Source organism: Siniperca chuatsi, linkage group LG3, assembly GCF_020085105.1.
Source record: "Siniperca chuatsi isolate FFG_IHB_CAS linkage group LG3, ASM2008510v1, whole genome shotgun sequence".
In the NCBI taxonomy this organism is placed as follows: Eukaryota; Metazoa; Chordata; class Actinopteri; order Centrarchiformes; family Sinipercidae; genus Siniperca; species Siniperca chuatsi.
In genome coordinates this window covers 17,389,748-17,409,616 of record NC_058044.1, presented here as the reverse complement: position 1 = coordinate 17,409,616, position 19,869 = coordinate 17,389,748, and the positions used below count along the sequence as shown (strand labels likewise).

The window sequence follows — 19,869 nt, the reverse complement described above, 5'->3', positions numbered from 1 at the left end:
GATATTCACGCTTTACAAAAATCTTTAGGCTAGTGATCCAACACAAGCTATTTGATTGAGTTGCAAATTAGTGCAATTTTACTGTTACATATATTTCAAACAATCAAAACTGCAATTGTTAACAGCTCTAGTGCATTTTGAGTGATTGTAAAGGTTATTTCATAGACGTTTTCTCTTTAAAAAAATCCAATGACATTTACTGTAAAGTTGATATTCACTGTACAACAGTATAGTAACACTTAACTACCTCAAATATACACGATTCTTGCATATACTATAATGTTGTACCGCAAATCTTGAAATTAAGTTATCTGATAATTGATTTATATTTTTGAGGTTGAGCACCCATTTCCCCCCTTTGGAACATAATCTTGTCTTCCTTAAATAACTCATGGTGGATTGTTTGCTTTGGATTAGTATCAGTAATTTCCAGTTGTGTCTGGTAGTAATTAAAAGTCATAACATTTGATTGGCTGTTAGGTGAACCTGGATGCAAAAGAAACTGTAACAAAAAACAGAAAATACAACTAAATTGCATGGCATTGTTTTTGAATGACAAGTTTAGAGTTACATTTCAGTGACCTCTGAAACTTTCATTACTGTATGTTTGTACATGACTTCCTCAGCCCCTCATTTGACATCAACTTGTTGCTTTGATTTAAAAACTAAATGTTTAACTATCATTCTTTATTAAGACAAAAGAAAGTCACTTGTCCAAATAGTCAATGTAGCTTTATTTTATCAGGGACAAATTCAAACAACAATAGCATCACTTTCAACTTAACAGCAGGGTTGTTTTTTTTATTTTTATTCAAGACTTGACAAAATTGGCTGTTGTCTTGCTCTTTCACCTTGCAAACAGGAGAAACAACACCATTTACAGGACACAGAGAGATATATCTCCAGTGCCTCAGTTCTTTCACCACTACTCCACAGCAGTGGTAAAATAGTGAGGAAGAGTCCACACCCTTGAAAAGTGCAACTTCGAACGAGAGCTGACTAGTCAACCGTCTGCGTTAGCTAAGGTGTACAACCTGCTGTTCTGACATTTAATGAGCAGGCAAACCCACAACAGTAGTAAAGTGTAGTCCCCATTTTGGGGCTATAGGTATACAGCGTCCACAAACCCAACACATTGGTTTATATAGCATTTATTATCATTATTTTACTGTCCATTTAAATGAACCAAAAAAAAAAACTTGTCATTACAATAATAGCCTTGCCCTTCACCACTGTCACTGGGAGTTCAGACTCAGAGCAAGTTGTGTTATTGTAGTCTCTTCAAGCTTCATAGTCAAGCTTTGTCAGCCACAAATGTGAATCAGTCCGTCAGCTTGAGTGGAGCAGTCTCTTGCCCAAAGCCAGCTTCAAAGCTCACAGGTAATATGGATAAGTAATGCAATTATTGAGAGATTTGTGAATATGTTTAAGAGAAGATAACTGCACGAAAGAGGTCAGACAGAGGAGTGTGCGATGTGTTTTGTTTTACTGTTGTTGATGTTCTATTTTGTTGTACTCTGACTTCATGTATCTGGCTGGCTCGGTGAGCTGTGTGTGTGTGTGTGTGTGTGTGTGTGTGTGTGTGCGCTCAGGGTTGGCTCTGGATGTGTCTGCGCAGCTCCTGGGCTTTATCCCTCAGGTCAGGTCTGCTGTCGGACTGCAGCGTTGACAGGGAGCGCTGCAGCTGCTCCCGACTCTTCACAGACACACAGTCCCACTGTTCACTCTCTGTTAACATCACACAGGCACAAGAATATTTCCTCAGTGATCAATAATAAGTGATACATACAGTACATATACATCTGTGAGAAATGTGAAACTGAAAACAATTAGTATATTACAAGACAGTAATTCTAAACATATCTCTCATATCAACCATGAACTAAAATAAACAAATGGCAATAGCTCTGCATTGGAATTCACAGTCTCTATTATTAAAAATCTGTGGTTAGATTTCAAACATTTAGTTTTTCAGGTATTTGATATTAAATCAAAGTATTGGACAAATGGAAATTTTAACCTGATGATGGGGCTACAGGCAAAATTATTACAATTCACCCCGTGGGGACCATGAATGTCTGTACCAAATTTCATGGCAATCCATGTAATAGCTGTCCAGATATTTTACTCAAAACCACAAATATGAACCTGATGGTTGTGCTCGAGTCAAAGTCAGGCAATCACTAGGTCACAAGTCATTAGGATCAATTTTCCAAATTTCATGGCAATCCGTCCAATATTTGTTAAGATATTTCAGTCTGGAACAAAGTAATAGTGCACTGCCTGACATTGCTATCCCCTGATCCATGCTGTAGCTAATAAAAATTCCTAAAGCAAGAACAGGAAGGCTTTTACAAGGAACAGGAAAACAGTCTGGCTACATGAAACCATTTGCACTCTGACAGTTAGTGGAAACAATGTGCAAAAATATATCATATTCAAGTTCTCTCAGAGGATATGTTACCATAAAGCTGCCTAAAATTGTATGAATATATTGTACATCCAGAAGAGAAACTGCCCCTGCAGACAAACCTTTTCATTTACTCACGTTCAAAATGAACTCCATCAATCACAACTGAAGAACAATACACTTTAAGACAATCTTAGTAGCATTTAGTACTTACCTCCAGTTCTCTTTACGATCAGATCCACAACTGACAAGGCCTCTGTCCTCACAGAGGAGTAACTTTTGTTTTCTGAATAAAAAAACAATACAAATATGGTGATGAAATGCAGGCAAATTTGACTAATTCAGTACACTTTGAGTTGTGAGACTCTTACCTAAAGGGTAAGTGAGAGCAGCACAGGTCTCTGTGAGGATCTGCGACAATGCATTGAAGTCTTCACTGCCTTTTTCTAGCAGCAATAACCTACGGAGAAAAGCAGCTCATGTATAAACCCAAAAAACTAATGAGAAATGTATATTGTAAGCACACATTGATCAGGTGGATTCATTCGGGGGTTCAAGGTTCATTTCAAAGAAGAAATTACAAGAAAATGTTAGCAAGGCTATACTTTGTTTGGTCCTTACCCCTGGAAGTATGCCTTCATGGACTGTAGGACAGCAAGCTGGACTTTCCAGGTGCTTAGCTTGAGCTTCTCACACATTAGATTGCACACCTCCACCTGGAAACGAGCTACAGACAGACACAATGTTCAAAACATTACTTCATAAGGGCCACATCTCAGCTCCCCAGCAGCCAACCCACCTATTTAGCCTACATCACTGACAGTAACACTATGGCATCTGAGTCTCTTCAAGTTAAAGGGATAGTTTGGAGTTTTTTGAAGTGGGGTTGTATGAGGTACTTATCCATAGTCAGTGTATTACCTACAGTAGATAGCAATCAGGACGCCCCCAGTTTTGAGAAGCAGACAGGAGTACCGACACGGAAGCAAAGCAACCTACTGCTGTGGACGGGGTCAGCAGCAATGTATTTTAGCCACCTAAAAAAGGGCTCCTGTCTGCTACTCTACACTGGGGGTGTGCCCACCGCCATCTACTGTAGGTAATAGACGACTATGAATAAGTACCTCATACAACCCCACTTCAAAAATTCCAAACTATCCCTTTAAGATTTTGGAGGTGGTGGAGTAAATGGAAGAAATATTGGTGTGGTATTGGAGTGGCATGATGCAGCTTCTACTTTTGTCTACATGGCATTTGGCAAACTTTAAACCTTTCTCACTTGTCTTAAATTAATAGATCTATCACGTTTCACTTCATCTTAGTCCTCGTGAATAATAGAAAAAACTTTAAAAGGCCCACTATTTTTTGGATAATCTTTAGTGATAAGTAATAGAATGGGAATATTCCTAAAGCATATCAATACACACATCTTAAAGTTCAATAAAATAGACAATGGGGAGAATGTAATCAGTCATAATCACAGCAACAATGCCAAAATGTCTGTGAAGAGAAATACTGCAAAATGTAAAGAACAGTATTCTAGCATCAATTGATCCACCCATCTCTATTGGGGGCAGGCAAGAATAATAGTTTGGATCTGATTCCGTACGCTAGTGCAGTATGAGGACCATCACAAATTGGGATGGGGTCATGGTTCAAGGTTCAAAGGAACAAGTGTTGTCTGCTACATGAGCAGCAACTGGAAGAGTGAGTACAGCAAGGTGTTCAACTCCAAAAAGAGGGTAAAGGAAATGAAAATGATTTTATGCCTGAAACCTTGCTGCATAATATTGTTGTGGGAATGTTAACTAGTGTCCAGAATTTATATTTTTCACCAGACATGATATACAATATGTCAAACAAGTGTACAGCTTGGAAAAATGTGGTTTAGGGTTTATTAATTTCCCTGAACCAGTGAACTTGTTAAATCTGAGCAGTGGTCCAGTTGCGTCTGTTCTGAGAACAAGCCGTAACTTACCCTGAGTCTGTGGGTTCCTGGGCCAAGCCTTCCCAAGAGTCTCAAAAGCACAGATCAGAGCTTCTGTCTGCAGCTCTTTCTCCTTCACATCTCTATCATCATCATCCTCCAGTGACCTCGGTGATGCACCGCCGCTTTCTGGGCAGCTCTGTTTGGAATTGAGAAGATATTTTAAAAAGCTTCTTAAAATGCAGTAATGTCTTCAAATATGGTGCTATAATAACAAACAGGCAATATCAAACGAGCAGATGTGATTAAACCTTCTTGATCAGAGGGACAAGGATCTCAGCCATGTCGCTGAAACTGTCTTCCTTGCTGCTGTGAAGCGCGTCTCCAGCACAGCGCAGAGCGGCCATTTTGTACACCAGACTCTCCTTACGACATTCCTTCAACACAACCTCCAGCACCTCAGAGATGGTGGGTTGGCCTGTGCAAGGCTTCTGCAGCTCCGTGCTAAAAGCCAGAGGAATAATGGAAGCAATAAAAACCAGTAAATGAATCTTGTCATTAATGGGAAAAAAAGTTCTGCAAAGAGTCTCACCTGCATTTGGAGACTACTGATCCGATAGCTTTCAATAGCTCCTCCTGAAACAAAAAGAAAATAAATAAATATAAAACCATTTTTACAATTACAAACAATTTCTTTGTCATTTCTGTGCTCTGCTGTTGTATAAGCAGTCGTTACCTTGCCAGCCCATGTGCGTCCAGATAGTCCCTGCATTAAAGCTGTTAGCACCATGCCAAGGTGTGGTGCCACCAATGAGCCTGTCTGTTCCTTTGCAACGGTTGCCATGGCAGCTGCACCCTGAGCCTTCATCTTCCAGGACTGGGACTGCAGTGCCTTCTGTGTGATAGCGATCAGCTCTGTCATGTAGAGTCTGATGCCTCCAAAGCTTCCTAGAATTAAAGAAAAAGTCGAAGAAAAAAAGTCTTATTTTGAAGAATAAAAGGTTATTATATCGCAACAACAAAACACATAGATGTTATGATTGGGCTGTGTTTTTAATGTATATCTATATTCCAAAATGCTATATATGCACTATATAAAATATTTAATTAAAGTATTTTGTCATTTATTAGTTCTATTAATTCATTCTATAAACAAAATAAGAATAATTTTGTTGACCAAGGGATTGAATCAGCTGGTGTTCTTTAATAATGTGTTTGTGTCACTATTTTATCAAGTAGATCTTATTGTATTTATACTGTATTTTTCACCTGGGACATTCTCCTGCCACACCTCAGCCCACAGCGTGGCGTCATGGCTCTCTCCTTTCTCCTCATCAGGACCTGGCGCCTGATGCATACCCAGGAAGGCCAGCGGCAGAGCCACTCCTGCATGGCTCTTGAGCACATCAGGACTGTAGTGGCTGATGGCGTGCACGGTCAATGCACATGATGACTTGTACACCGGCTCTGGGAGTGAGAGAGAGTTGAGGAAATAGAGTAGAAGAGTTACTGTTTAGTTTAATGCACATACAAAGTCATTATATTTTGAGGAAAAATGGTAGATTTTCTGTCTTACCTTCTTTCTCCAAATACCAGCTGTTGAGCTTCAGTAGTAGTTTCTCTACACTGCTGTCTTTTGCTGTCTGATGGGAAAGACAAGTACAACAACACATGCTTACTGAGTCACTGAGAACAAACTATAGTATAATTAATGTAATAAGATTGCTTAACAAATGTGGTGCTTACCCTGACTAGGTGTCCCAAAGCAAAGGCAAATTGTTTCTGTACTACAGTGCTCCGGTCATGGATACCATTCAGCAGGGCACTCATCAGTTTACCTGGAAACACCAACACATCTTTGTCGTTAGTTCACTTGCACCAAACAGTAAACACATTACAGGAACAGATGAAGATACTTGTGCTTTACCTGAGTACGGGGTGAGGTCCTGGGGGCACTGCACTGTGAGTGAAACAATTACACTAGCGCAGCCACCCTAAGCCAAGAAAAGAGACAAACATAAATAGGCTGACTTGATACACACAAGAAACAGGTGGATTTCAAAGACTATCAAAACATGAACCGTTTACAGACAATCTAAGAATTAACAACTACAGAAGTGCGTGTCTACCTTGGTGCCCAAGCCTACTCCACTCTTGAGCAGCTCACAGAGCCTGGGAACCAGTTCTCCCAGCACAGAAACATCAAGGTGCTGCAGACACTGAGCACAGGGATAGCACAAGACAGATCCTTACAAAACAGATCTCACTGGCTTTTAACATGTTTTGTCAAGTAGAAAACTTCATATTCTTTCCTGTGACACCTAGGAACTGGGTTTAAAAACCCCAAAGGTCAAGGAAATTAATATGTTTTTCTTACCATGTTAATGGTCTCCATCATTGGAGAGGACTTGGCAGCACTCAGCCTGGCTGCATCCATGGCACTCTAGAGAGGCAGAAAGAACACAACTCATGACAATGTGGAGTCTAACGTGATAAAATTTACAGGTTTTGGTTACCAGACTTGGGTGGAAGATGCAGCAGACAGCTAAGGTTACCTTTTCCTGCTCTGTGGCTCTGAGACTGAGGTAGTTGAGGACCTGAGGCTCCAGGGTGCTGAGGGCCTCCAGCAGGGCCGGGATCAACCGGGAAGCGTGAGGCTTTAGTCTGGCACCAGCAGTCTTGCTAATCTTCACCAGGGTCTGGATACTGGTGGGGAATAAAATAGAATGGCCCAGAGAGAACAAGGCAGACAATGCTATGGCACAAAATTACAACCCAGTAATGTGGTGACTGAAAGACAAACAAAAAAAGCCATACTGCTCAACATCATGACATGTTAGAAAACTGCAACGGTAAATTCTCGTTGCCTTGGTGATTTTAATGAACAGGGGTTCAATGACTCAAACAGACAAATAAATTGGCAATTCATCGACAATACTGACTAAGAAATTGCCTGTTAGCAACTTTATCTTTGCAGGATCATATGTAGGTAAACTGTAAGTTGCTAAACATCTGGTTTCATTTTGCTGTGGTTGAACAAAAACAGTGGGTAAAACGCAACTTTCAACATGGGCTGAGTTTTAAGCTGTTAAGCTTAAAAAAACATCAGTTTTCAGTCTACCCCCACTACTAAAATGTTAGTTTTGTATTTGACTGACAGGCATAAAGCATCTTCAAAGCAAGGTCACACAGGAAAACCAAGACCACATCGATGGAGGGCGATGTTACCTTAGTGAGCGGACCTCTGAAACATTGCTAACAATGCCTTTTTCCAGCAGGGTAGGTAACAGTACCGCCACAGTTCTCTGGGCTGCAGAGCCTGTAGACTCACACATACGAGTACACACCTGGAGAGAGAGAGAGAGAGAGAGAGAGAGAGAGAGAGAGAGAGAGAGAGAGAGAGAGAGAGAGAGAGAGAGAGAGAGAGAGAGAGAGAGAGAGAGAGAGAGAAACAGACACTTGCACGTGTACATACAAACAAAGATATACACACACAGGCCAATATATATTGTGACAAACAACTTTACCTTACTGAGGGTCTTCAATGTTAAGTCTGCAGCTTTCCTCACGGATTCCTGAAATGCAAAATGACACAGAATGTCAGAATCACATTACTAAATAATGAAAGAAATCAAACCTGAATCTCTAATTGTAATGTGTTTATAGTGTAGTGTAGTCATGTCTACTCTATATGATATCCTTATACGATTCGTCATATAGTGTGTTAATCCTATAGTTTTTTTTACAATGTGTCACAACTATTACCAAATTACGTCTGTTGCTCTCAGTAAATTAAAGCAACACTGATTGTGATCATTTCCTGCTCACCTTGATGTCATCAAGGACTCTGAACAGTGTCTCCCAAATTTCTGCCAGGTGATCAATGAGGTCATCAGCTTGGCGGCCACGAATCAGGTCATTCAGGGCCAGGCAGCTGGAGGGAAAATAATTTCATCAAATACAATATTTTTTCTGACTTTTACATTACAGCGTAGGCTTCCAGCTGACATTAATTTTCAGAACAAGTTGCGATGAGTGTAACAGAAGAATGAATGAAGTGCTAGATTACCATGATTACAATGATCATAATGGTTACTATAATTACAATAATTACAACGATCAGGGTCATTACAGTGACTGCAACTGTCAATAAAATAAACAGTATGGAGCAAAAGATCTTTACCTTAAAACTATCATATCAATATGTAAAATACTGAAAAAACTATATATACACGTATATGTGCCATTAAAATGTAACACTTTACATGTTAGACCCTGTTCCTGTACAAATATTGTGTTGCCCATTTCAAGTTGCAAAAGAAAAAAAGAAAAAACTAAGAAGAGACTAAGTCTTTGAGCCTTTAGCCTTCTCACCCAATCAATTGAGGCTAAATAAATTGATGAAAGTAAAAAAAGTAGATAATAACAGTATTAATAATCTTCATTTTTACAAGATTGATGTTTAGTATGCATATTGTTATTCTACCTGGATTCGCGCACTCTCCAGGTGTTACTGGTCAAGTTGGAAATGACATCCTGCAGAATCTCCTTAAGATACTTATCCACCTTGAACAAATCAGAACAAACAAACATGCTCACATTACTTTCCATTTGTTGTATATGCATGAGGATGTATTTTTGTGCATGTACAAGACTCAGTTCCTACCAGGGTCTTATCAGTGACCAAGGCATCCCAGATGCTGGTCATGGCCTGGCGAATGCTCAGGTTGGGGTCAAACTGGTAGCGGTAAAGGCGGGGCACAAGCTGGGGCAGGAATGGAGCCAGCTGCTCCCCGGCTTTGGCTGCGATCATGTGGAAACCAAAAGCTGCTCCCTGAAAGGAGGAGAGGTCAGGTGGAAGGAAGGGTGAGATAACCCCAGATAGTAGGAAAACTGGCAGATGTGATGGATGGGAAAGAGGATGAGTATGATGCATGAGCATGATACCTTGCGGGAGTTCCACATGGCATGATGATTGGCCAGGTTCATGAACTTGTAGACGAGATCTGGTTGGTTCAGGTCGCTGGCCAATGAGCAGAGCTCCTTGTATGTGGTCAGGCCGTGACTGTCAGAAACCATCAATGCAAGAGGGAGAATAAGGTCAATTTACACACACAGAATCCACACAAATAGACATTTTTAGTATTTTCATTACATTCGGACTAATAAAAGAGCAAGAAATGTCTAATAGTGGTGACATGTGACTTACCCATCAGGTGTTTTCCCCAAACCTTCTCCTTGGAACACCTCTGTATCTTCCGAAACAGCATGTTTCACTCTGTTTGCAAAGATAAATAAGAATTTAACAATACCTATATACACTAAAAACGTGACATTCATTTTCAGAACAAGTTGCAAAGAGTGCAACAGAATGAACTAAACTGCTAGATTACCATAATTACAATGATCATAATGGTTACTATAATTACAATAGTTACAATGATTACAATGGTCAGGGCCATTACAGTGTTCCTGAGGCCAGAGGGGAAAGATATAAGAAAAAAAAAAAACAGCAAATAAAACCTTAAGAGAGATCTGGAATAGAAGTCGATCGCTGTTTTGTCACATTATATCTGGAAAAAATCCCAGAAAACTTGTGGCACAAGATGAGTATCTCTTTAAAATACTTTTGGCTGCAAGAAGGTCATCACATAGAAATGGCTGCAGGCAAACCTTTCAACCAAGGACAAATGGACTGCAATTGTCAAACTACGATATCAATGTGTAAAATATTGGAAAAGGGACATTTTTAACAATATCATCATACACTGAAGACGTTCTGACCTTATTTCTTCTCCCCCTACAGAAAGGACACTACAACCTCCTGTGATTCTCTCTCTTGCTTCATTCATTCCGCCTTTACTCGACCATCCACTCACCTTTTGCCAGTCATGAGTGTTTCCACCAGGGTGGACACCAGTTTCTGTTGGTCGCCCTCTCCTCCCATCTCATAGACAAGGCCCAGGCCTTTGGACGCCACATCCTGACTCAACTCTACATGAAAGAAGAAAAAGATGGATGGATGAAGAATTGAGAAAAGGACAGTGAGCAAGGGGTGGCAGCTGCTTGTTTTGTAATGTTGCACAGGTACATTTGAAAAGCACAGGCTGGTGTAAGTAATGAGCAGATCAATCTAACAGTCAGGTTAGACAGAACTCTCTTCTTACCGTCAGGGTCTGAGAGAACAGAGATGAACGCCACCTGAATCTCCTTCAAATGGGACTGTAGGAGTAAAGGCAGAAGAAGGAAATTATTTGTATTACAAACAAAATTTGTAATAAATATTTCACAACTAAAGATCATTAATAAATACAGAGAACACCTTTTGTGAGCATTGTCCCGAATATGAAAAAAAAAATACAGAAAAGCGTTCCGAAACTATTTAATGATAAAGGACAGTTTCAGGTTTGGTGTATAAACTAATAGCCCAAACATGAGGTTGTATTTATTTTTTAACATCTGACAAATTAAAAACTGGTCATGGCCTGGCAAATGCACCAGACTTGGTGCGCAAAGGTCTTAACTCGAAATATCACACACCAAAAACATGGAAAAGTACCAATATTTTAAATCACAAAGGCTAAAACTCATCTTTACTCCAGCAACCATATGAAGCTTGCAAAAACTAGTTACTGTTTAAGTGATCACTCTTCCTCCTTTGAACTGTGACACTTATTTGTTATTAGATTCAGAGGTATATAGTTGTACAATACACCCACTGTGATTTCCTTGTGTTGGCTGAGTTTCTTGACCAGGGACAGCAGCCACATGCAGGCGGCCTGTCGGACATGGGGGTTCTGGCTGGGTATATACTTGGACAGGATGGAGTTGAGGACCCAAGGAACCACATCATTGTTTTTCACATCTAATAGAGAAAGCAAGAGAGTGGAAATGTTGTTAAGGGATAAAAAATAACATATAATATTTCTATAATGTTTTGTTTGGGAGCATTTAAAAAATGGACTATATAGGCAATAAATAGGCAAATTCAATTTTTTACATATGTGATATCTGATTACTAGCAATGCAGAGCTGCTAGATAGAAAATATGTCTCATCAGTTTGCATTTCACTGTGACAACCACAGTCCAACAAATCTGATCACTTGAAAAATTGCAATGTGGACAGTCTTGATACAAGCTTGACAACCAAATCAGATTTTTGTGAACATAGCTTGAGAAATTACCTACTCCATTAGTACTTATAATACAGGTCTGTTTCACTCCAAAATGTACAAACCTGTACAAAAACTGTTTTAAGTGCAATTCAACTACTACAACTGAAAGTACTTACTGTGTGGCGGGCTGTACTGGTCCTCAGTGCAGGTCCATGGATCTCTGGCAGCTCCAGAGCTGGTGCCTATTGCAGCACTGGTTATAGCCTCTCCAACTGTAAACTGCAACTCCACCTGCTTGGCCTTAAGAGAGAAAAAGGGAAAAATTACGAGAGATGTTTCCACTAATGAGCCCCTTGACAGTTTCACAGGGGGACGATGTCAATGAAAGAAGATCATACAGTCTAATTCAGGATTGCAAAAATCCCAACTTCTGCTAAAAAGACTGTATTTGTGTGTTTCTCAATCAGAAAACATTAAGTCACAGACAAAATAAATTTTACAACTCAAAGTTTTACTACAGCAATCAAGCCGTTCGTGCCTAATACTAACACTTCCAAATAATCTGTTCTGTTTTTGTTTTTTCGTCTTTGTAAAGCCCTGCTTCGCTATTGATATTGCTACTGTCAGTCAGTATGTTTCATACTTCTACTGAGTCCATGAGACCCTGCAGCAGCCTCTTCTGGTGAGGGAAGTCTCCATCTCCCACAGGTAGGTAACCCAAAGTCTGGATTGATCGCTCCTTCATCTGGACCACGTACATGGACAGAGGGACAGATTCAAACAAGATAATTAAGATAGAGAGGATATGAGTCACAAATCTTTTAGCTGAAGATCTGATGTATCATTAATACATAAAGGATGAATATAGTATGGACACAGTGTACACCATTAATTAACTTGTCATCACTAAACAAAATATACACAACAACCACTCTTGTGGAGTCCCAGGTTACCTTTGTACTCTCCTTGCCAGAGGGGATGCGAGCCAGCAGGTTTTCCACGATTGACAGTTTGGTGAAGCCCTCCCCCTCTGCTGGGATCAGCAGGGTGCCATTCCGCCCAATTTCTCCCAGAGCTGTACAAGCTGCTACAGCCAGCAGTGCACTACTGCTGTCCAGGAAGGAACCTGGTTGGACACACACACACACACGTGGATGAACCCATATAGACAGAAATAATTTGTTCACTCAAAACATTTAATAGCAAATAAAATTAAAAATGTTTTGTTACAGGAAGGAGATAAAAAAATATATATTTTCTTAACATCTCATCACAATCTAGGCAAATATATGGGAATTCAACATCAATAATAATTATAATTAATCATAATTACATACCAATTGTCTTTGTGGCCATGCCAACAAGTTGATGATCTTCTTGGGGGGTGATGCTCATTTCCTGCCCCATGTCGTGCATTGAGTCACTAGAGGTGACAGCTTTCTTCCTGCTCATGTACCTTCCCACCATGTAGCCGAGAGCCAAGATGGCACCATGCTGAGTCTCAGGACTCTGTGTTTCAACAAAACCAATAAACATTTGCACAAAGTAAAAATGCACCCTTTTAAAATATAAAACTAATATCAAGTGCTCCATAGAGACAAAGTGGCATACATGGTTGTCTTTGGTGATTTTCACCAGGTTGTGCACAGCCATCTCCAGCTCGTTGCCAGTCATGGTGGAAACCACCAAAGCATACAGCTGGGCTGCGAGCTCCCTCATGTCCTCCTTATTTGTGTTCATCAGACTCTGGAGAAGAAAACAGCTGTTATTACAGCTGAATGCACATTACAGTTGTGAAATGTGAATTAGGCTCATGGTTTTACAACATCACAGGACAGCTAAGTGATTGGACTAATTGTTTAGAGGTGCTGACTTATCTCACTAATGAATCAAAGCACTATAAACGTCAATGTAGAACTGCCTCCATCCTACACCAAAATGAAAACATAGATAAATGAAATACTCACTTTAATCCAGTCAATTTTATCAACAAATCTAGGAGCCAGTTTCTCTGGGCAGACAGACACCACCTCCAGTAGACAGTACATAACTGGGATTCCTGTTGAGATTAATGAAGAAATGCAATAAATAACACGTGGAGAGTGTTTCCAACCATGATTATCATGACAATTCTTGTGTTGTTGTTTTTATTTTTACAATACCACACCATATAGATCAACATATAAACAATATAACTAAATACATTACTTATAACAGGTTCAATAAACAATAAAACTAACGCTCTTTGGGCACCACTGCATTGAACTTAACTCAAGACTAGATTCTGACTCATAGTGATTGATATAAGATACGTGTGATACTTAAAAAACATCTCAAATGTTCTAAGAAGCCCATAATAACAATGGAGACCTGACTTGATGCTGTATTATAATGGCGCTCAGGAAAGAGCAGGTTAACTTCTCTCACCCCCTACAGCAGACAGCAGCTGCTGCAGCAGATCCATGTAGACATGAACAGGGTTTGCCTCAGAACCCTTTGACACTGGAGACTGATGCTCAGAGGACAGCAGTGTGTGGATGTAGTGGCCGATGGCTGGTGCATCATCCTGCATGTCTGCCAGGCGCATGGACATGGGCGTGGCCCCAGCGCTGTGGGCCAAACACATCCTCAGGTAGAGCACGATCTGGAAAAAATTAGGAAAATTAGGTGTCTGCAGCAAAAAAACTCAACTTGCTTCCCCAAAGATGTCACAGGCTGATCACCAATTAATATTTACCTCGCCAAACGCAGATGGGTTGAAAGGAATAGTAGAGGTTCCAACAATGTACTTAGCCGGAGTCTTGATCCTCTGAGCCGCCTGATAATGACAAGACCAAAAAGATATGAGATTCATTATTTCTTTTAGCAAAAATGGCCACCTTGTCACCTGGGTGTAATGCCCCAGAGAGAATGAAAAATATGCAGAGCCTCACCTTCTCCTGGACATAGGCCACCATGTCAGGAAAGGAGGGCATTGGCTTTAGTCCCTCCTTCTCCGATCTCTTGGTAGGAAAAGCTCTCAGCACCTTCTGGGCCTCCGCAGACACCTCCTCCCTCCTAAAATACAGAACCACCCTCATTTTAGTTTTAACCATCTCCCATCGTATTTGTATCCTATTGTGTATGGTATAAGTGCTTTCAAGGCTCACTAAAATGCTGAAAGTGTATTCGTGTTGCAGTGTATTTACCATTATGTATACGTTTTTTGTGTTTTGGGACTTACGGGTCTCCAGCTGCCAGTAGCAGCAGGTATCTTGATGGCACATGATCAGGACCAAACACTGTGCTGGCAAACTTCATGGCCACCTGGCGAACTTGCACCTCCGGCTGTCCAAAAAGAATAATCGAGAGTGCTTGATTTACTAGTTACTAAACTAGTCAACATGTTTGTTTTTTTAAAAACCAAATATCTACTTTGCCCGTGTACACTCACCTTTCCAATGTATGCAGCCACCAGGGCCTCCATCAGGTTCAGCAGCGCCCCCTGTAGATTGGAATAAGCTCCAACCATCATAGACAAAGCTTCCTGGATGGCAAGACGGACATCGGGCTCCTCCTAAAGAAGAATTTTGGAAATATCAATATCAGATACACCACTGTGCTCTCCTTGGAATAGAGGCTAAGAAAAGTATTAGAAAATAAACTTTGATTGATGGTTATATTTTAATGTATTGTTGTGTGCTGCTGAGTTTTCATTGCATTCAGATTTTTTGTGAGATCTCCCACCTTGCACATGGACTCAAAAAACTGCTGTACGAGTGCAATGTCCTTTGTGAACAGCTGTGGCATGCGGCTAGAGGAGAGGATATAAAAAGTTGAATATTTTTTATTTTTAAAAACCCACACCAAGCTGGCAATGTTTACGGGAAAAAAGAGAATTATTTCATTATACCTTGACAGCTTTCCAACAGCAGAGTAGGCAACACATAGTAACTTAGGATCCTGCAAGAACAAATGTTGTTTAGCAGGTATAAATCAAATTAAACTGTATGAAATTACAGTTTAAACGTGCGTGGCCATTTGTAGTTTTACCTCCTTGTATTCATTGATGAGCTTGGTGAGACCATTAAGCAGCATTAGTCCCAAAGGTTTATTAGTGTCAGGACATCTGAAAAACATAAAAAGCCCAAATACTATTTTTCAAATGTAAAAAACACTTTGTCGAGAAAAATCAAACATGGATGCATCTAGACAAAGGAAAAGTGCACTTTTCTTACACCATGCAGATGTGATGGACAAACTGCAAGGTGAGAGACAGCAGTTTGTTGTTGGTGTTGGCTCCAAACAGACCATCGTACACAACCTATGGAGGAAAGGGAAAAAAATGATTGTACCATACACTGGAGCATTTCCTTGAAATTATTTAGCCTACGACTAGACTTACTGTAACGTGTGTCTGCAAAAGTGAGCCTTGAAAATTGAGATTACACAAATATACCCACAAGCATGGACAAAGAGCCTACCTGGATATTAGCTGGAAAGCACTCTGCGGCTAGGCGTGACCGCAGAAGATGTGGCAGGATCTTCAGTTTGACTCTTGTGCTTACTGGCTCATGTTTCAGCTCTTGCTTCATATTACCGCCCTAGTGCACATACAAAACAGTATTATATACTTAATTATTATTATTATTATTTTTTTTTTTAAAACCTCACAGGTTAAGCTTGAAAAATAAATGTTGAGTTTACAAACCTTTGTTTTAAGAGGAACATCCCCCAGATACACCTTGTACATCTTGTTGATAATTAGAGGATTGTTCCAATCGATGATGCTGGAAGGTAATAAAACAAGTACAATGATATGAATAAAAGCTTGTACTTTCAGCATTTCTTTCTGATGGATATAGATACCAGCCGGTCAGTCTGTTAATGTTATTGGCAAAGAATGAAGAGATTAATGATTTTATCAACAGGTGTACCTAATAATATGGTAATTCATAGCATAATGAGTTAGAGGAAAGATTACTGAGTGGATGACATCTGTAAAGCACATATGAACCAGAGATGATTCAAGCTCCTTCACATACCTCTGCTTGCTCTTCAGCTCCAGATCAGCTGCAGTGGCCACACTGTGTCGGGTGTCGCTTGACGCCACCACCAGGTGCACCACTGTCTCCACCTCTGGGACTTGCTTTGCCTCGATGAACTTCACTATGCCCAGCTTACACTGTTGAAACCACACAATGAAGGAATCATTAGCTGATACTCAAGACAAACACGTACCATATACACTCAAATCATTATGCAGCCCTAAAAATACAATGGCACAAACATAAATTTAAAAATGTATTGTATAGCTATTGACTGATAGCTAACACATAATTTCTGAATTGAGCTGTGTTCAGAACCTGCGTTTAATTTTAGAGAAATCTCATTTTGAATTGATTGAGGGTCCAACTTTTGGGATAGAGTCAAGCTTTGTCCAGAAAGCAAACACAAACATATAACCTCCTCAAACTGAGCCCCTACTCATCATCCAGCTTCAGTTATTGTACCTGCTCTAGCTGCTCAGCGCTCCACTGGGCCTCTCCAATCACCCTCTTGGCAGCATAGACACTCATTCCTGGGGGAGGCTGGGGGAGACCCAGGCCACCTGCAGCCACTGTCCCGTCTGTAGAACTTCCCTGGGAGGAGGAGGGAGCAGGGCGAGTCGGAGACTCATTCAGCACAAACCTAGAGGAGCCGAAGAGAGAACAAGTCAGCTTTCTTGTTCAAATGCTTTGAGACAAACAACTGATACACTCATTTCACTGGAGTTTGGCCATTCTGAGACCCTCATTCAATCATACAATACCCAAACCACACATCAGGAACTCACCCATAAGGCATCAGTAAAACATCTAACATGAACTCCAGCAGCAGCTGCACTGTCTTTGGCCTTTCAGTTAAGTTAAATGGAGAAGCATTCTTGGAGACGTCTGCAGGATACTTCATATGGTAAAGAGTAGGGATCAGCAGGTGCATCAGGCTATGAGAAGAAAGAGAGCGAAGTGAAATCATAATGCAACAAGGAATGGATAGGGCCAGCCCCATATACACAGGACTGAGGCAGCATCTGTGTTTAACTTTATACATGTATCAATCAAGCAAAAGCTCGAGTGTATCTGAAAAACATACTTCTTATAATCCAGTATTGTAATATTCTTGTGCATCGTAAGGTATGTGAGTGTATGTGTCCCTTCACCTGTCCTGCTGTGGCTGTGGCTTGCCTTCCATGGCAGTAAGAAGAGTGGGGGCCAACTCACACTGTTTTCCCACCTCCAGACGTGGGTAGCCCATTTTGATGTAGATGATGGTGAAATTCTACAAAATACATAAATTAAACAATCACCACTCCTGTTTCAATTTACAGACCACGACTTAAACAAAATGAAAATCTAAAATTGGTTTCAGATTACTACTTAAATATCAATAAAGATTTCAAATGCTGCACTGGTATACAATCCACATTAGTGACAACACAATCTACCATTTTTATTATATGGTATTAAAAAAGATGCAGACATGTTATTAGTTACTGCAACAATTTTTTTGTTAACTTACCAGTAATCAATTATATACGTAATTACTTTTGCACTATACTCTCAACAGGGATAGCATGTACCTACCTACAAATCTTGAAATTGCTCTACTCCTTGATTGTATTATCAATGTATATTAAACTTCTGGCCTAATAAGACATAAACATTGTCAAATTGTATTCTTACTGTGACAAAGGAGGCAGCTGCAGGATCTTGGTACTGTACCAGCAAAGTTTCTACTGGTAGCTGAATCTTAGGTCGGCTTTTTATCCTCTTGTTCAGGTGGACCAACAACTCCATTACCTAGCAGAGGAGGTACAGAAAGTGATTTGGTGGTTTAATTACATGAAACAAGAGGAGGAAGTGAGTCCGTACCTATACAATGGAAGTTTTATGGGTTTATCTAAAGTCTTGGTAAAAAGAAGCTAATATTTGAGGGGAGGTTCTGACGGCATTACACTCCAATTTATTCACATATTTATGTGGTGTAGCTATAAAGCACAGACTCAAAGATCATTGTAATCTAACTAGGCACAGAGATAGGAAACACCCTTCTTACTTTCTTTCGCACACCCTCCTGAACGCTGGAGAGTTTGAGGAGCACAGGGGGTAGGAACTTGGAGATAATGTCCTGTAGCTGATCATCTGTTTCTGCATGGCCCAGGCGAAGGAACACACGTTCCAGTTGATCTGTCAAAAAACACATTTAACACCTTGAACAGCTCTTAGGTCTCATTTTCTTGGTGGTATTTGTCATACTCCAAGAATGAACACTAAACACGGCCTGTTTAAAGCAATACATCTGCTATAATTAATATGACAGCTTTCAACAGCTTTCCATTCAAATATGAAAGTACAACCACATGCAAAGGTCTGTGCGACCTTCAGCTTCATACAGAGGGAGTAAAATACACAAACTTAAAACAGTTAACTAAAAACAGACAGTCCCTCGTGCATGTGGCTCCAGTTTGGCTATTAAGCTCGTCCTGTCAGCTGCTGTGTTGGTGCAACCATCACCCAGCCCTGCCTTCTTTCTCTTGGCATGGCTCACCAAAAAGCTAGCTGCAACAACTGAGACACTATCCACGCATTTCATCGTCTCTATGCTGTACAACTGGCTTTTCACAACCAGTGACACCATGCGCAATTAATCCTAAACGCCCTAAACATTCAATTTATAAATCTACATCTTAAAACTTTGATTACTAAAAATGTATTAATAGCCTACGTGATAGTTTCATTTTGACCATGACTGGGCAAACGGCCTCCTGACGTTAGCATTCTAGCTAGCAATATAGCTGAGTAGCTAGCCATCGTTCCTGCCCCAAGTTTTTACCTGAAGGAAGCTTTATCGTCACTTAAAAATCATCCTGATCGTTACAGTGAAGCAGGCCTGTTGTTCAGTATATGTTTGACATCCACCAATACAATATTTTAAGAGATATGAATAACCAATAACGCAGAGATAAACTTACTGAGTTCATCCTGGGCAGCCATGTTTGCAGAAAGTCATTAGCGACCCTCCCAGTTTACTGAGTGTCACTGCACTCACCAGAGCCACTCCTCAGCAACGGCTTCATCACACATACATCAATGGCGCTAACATCACAATTTTGTATTGTACACATAAATATAGCCGGAGTTTGTGCGCATATGACAGTGCCTATATTACTAGCACTACTTTATTAGTGCAATAGGACATGGTACAAAAAGGTGAGAGATTGGACAGACATAGATGTAACAGAATATACAGACAATAACACAAAACAGTGAGACATAAACAGAGGTTATGATGTCTATCATTTGGGTTTTATATTTGGTATATGTTTAGCTTTATTTTATTTTATTTTTTCCCTCCCTTTTTTAGAGGGAGTATCGTATGTGTTCGAAGGCATGTA

At 40.2% G+C, this 19,869-nt stretch overlaps 1 protein-coding gene across 1 annotated transcript; it reads right to left on the bottom strand.

Moving 5' to 3' along the window:
• Nucleotides 1–713: 713 nt before the first annotated feature.
• On the bottom strand, nt 714–19,589 carry ecpas (Ecm29 proteasome adaptor and scaffold). Its single transcript, XM_044190201.1, has 49 exons — nt 19,447–19,589; nt 18,531–18,661; nt 18,158–18,274; nt 17,635–17,753; nt 17,269–17,418; nt 16,946–17,123; nt 16,478–16,617; nt 16,144–16,222; nt 15,917–16,036; nt 15,671–15,756; nt 15,486–15,561; nt 15,346–15,395; nt 15,180–15,246; nt 14,887–15,009; nt 14,677–14,780; nt 14,387–14,510; nt 14,191–14,271; nt 13,881–14,097; nt 13,421–13,512; nt 13,065–13,199; nt 12,791–12,962; nt 12,407–12,579; nt 12,097–12,198; nt 11,630–11,753; nt 11,057–11,202; nt 10,505–10,559; nt 10,217–10,331; nt 9,547–9,615; nt 9,285–9,402; nt 9,004–9,171; nt 8,824–8,903; nt 8,166–8,271; nt 7,865–7,912; nt 7,566–7,684; nt 6,893–7,043; nt 6,715–6,780; nt 6,467–6,556; nt 6,265–6,331; nt 6,084–6,175; nt 5,914–5,980; nt 5,607–5,804; nt 5,074–5,285; nt 4,930–4,973; nt 4,649–4,841; nt 4,389–4,536; nt 3,032–3,137; nt 2,782–2,870; nt 2,625–2,696; nt 714–1,728 (listed from the first exon to the last, which is right to left on the bottom strand). Exons 1-49 carry the CDS (start codon nt 19,466–19,468, stop codon nt 1,589–1,591), a joined length of 5,541 nt encoding a protein of 1,846 aa, XP_044046136.1. The 5' UTR covers nt 19,469–19,589; the 3' UTR covers nt 714–1,588.
• Nucleotides 19,590–19,869: the final 280 nt, after the last annotated feature.

What these genes read in the sequence shown, in the direction of transcription:
- ecpas (XM_044190201.1), bottom strand. Translation starts at nt 19,468, where the DNA reads ATGGCTGCCCAGGATGAACTCA. An exon ending in GGCTGCCCAGGATGAACTCA is followed by an intron (nt 18,662 to 19,446) that starts GTAAGTTTATCT and finishes GTTTTTTGACAG; the next exon opens with ATCAACTGGAACGTGTGTTC. An exon ending in TGGTCACTGATAAGACCCTG is followed by an intron (nt 8,904 to 9,003) that starts GTAGGAACTGAG and finishes GATTTGTTCAAG; the next exon opens with GTGGATAAGTATCTTAAGGA.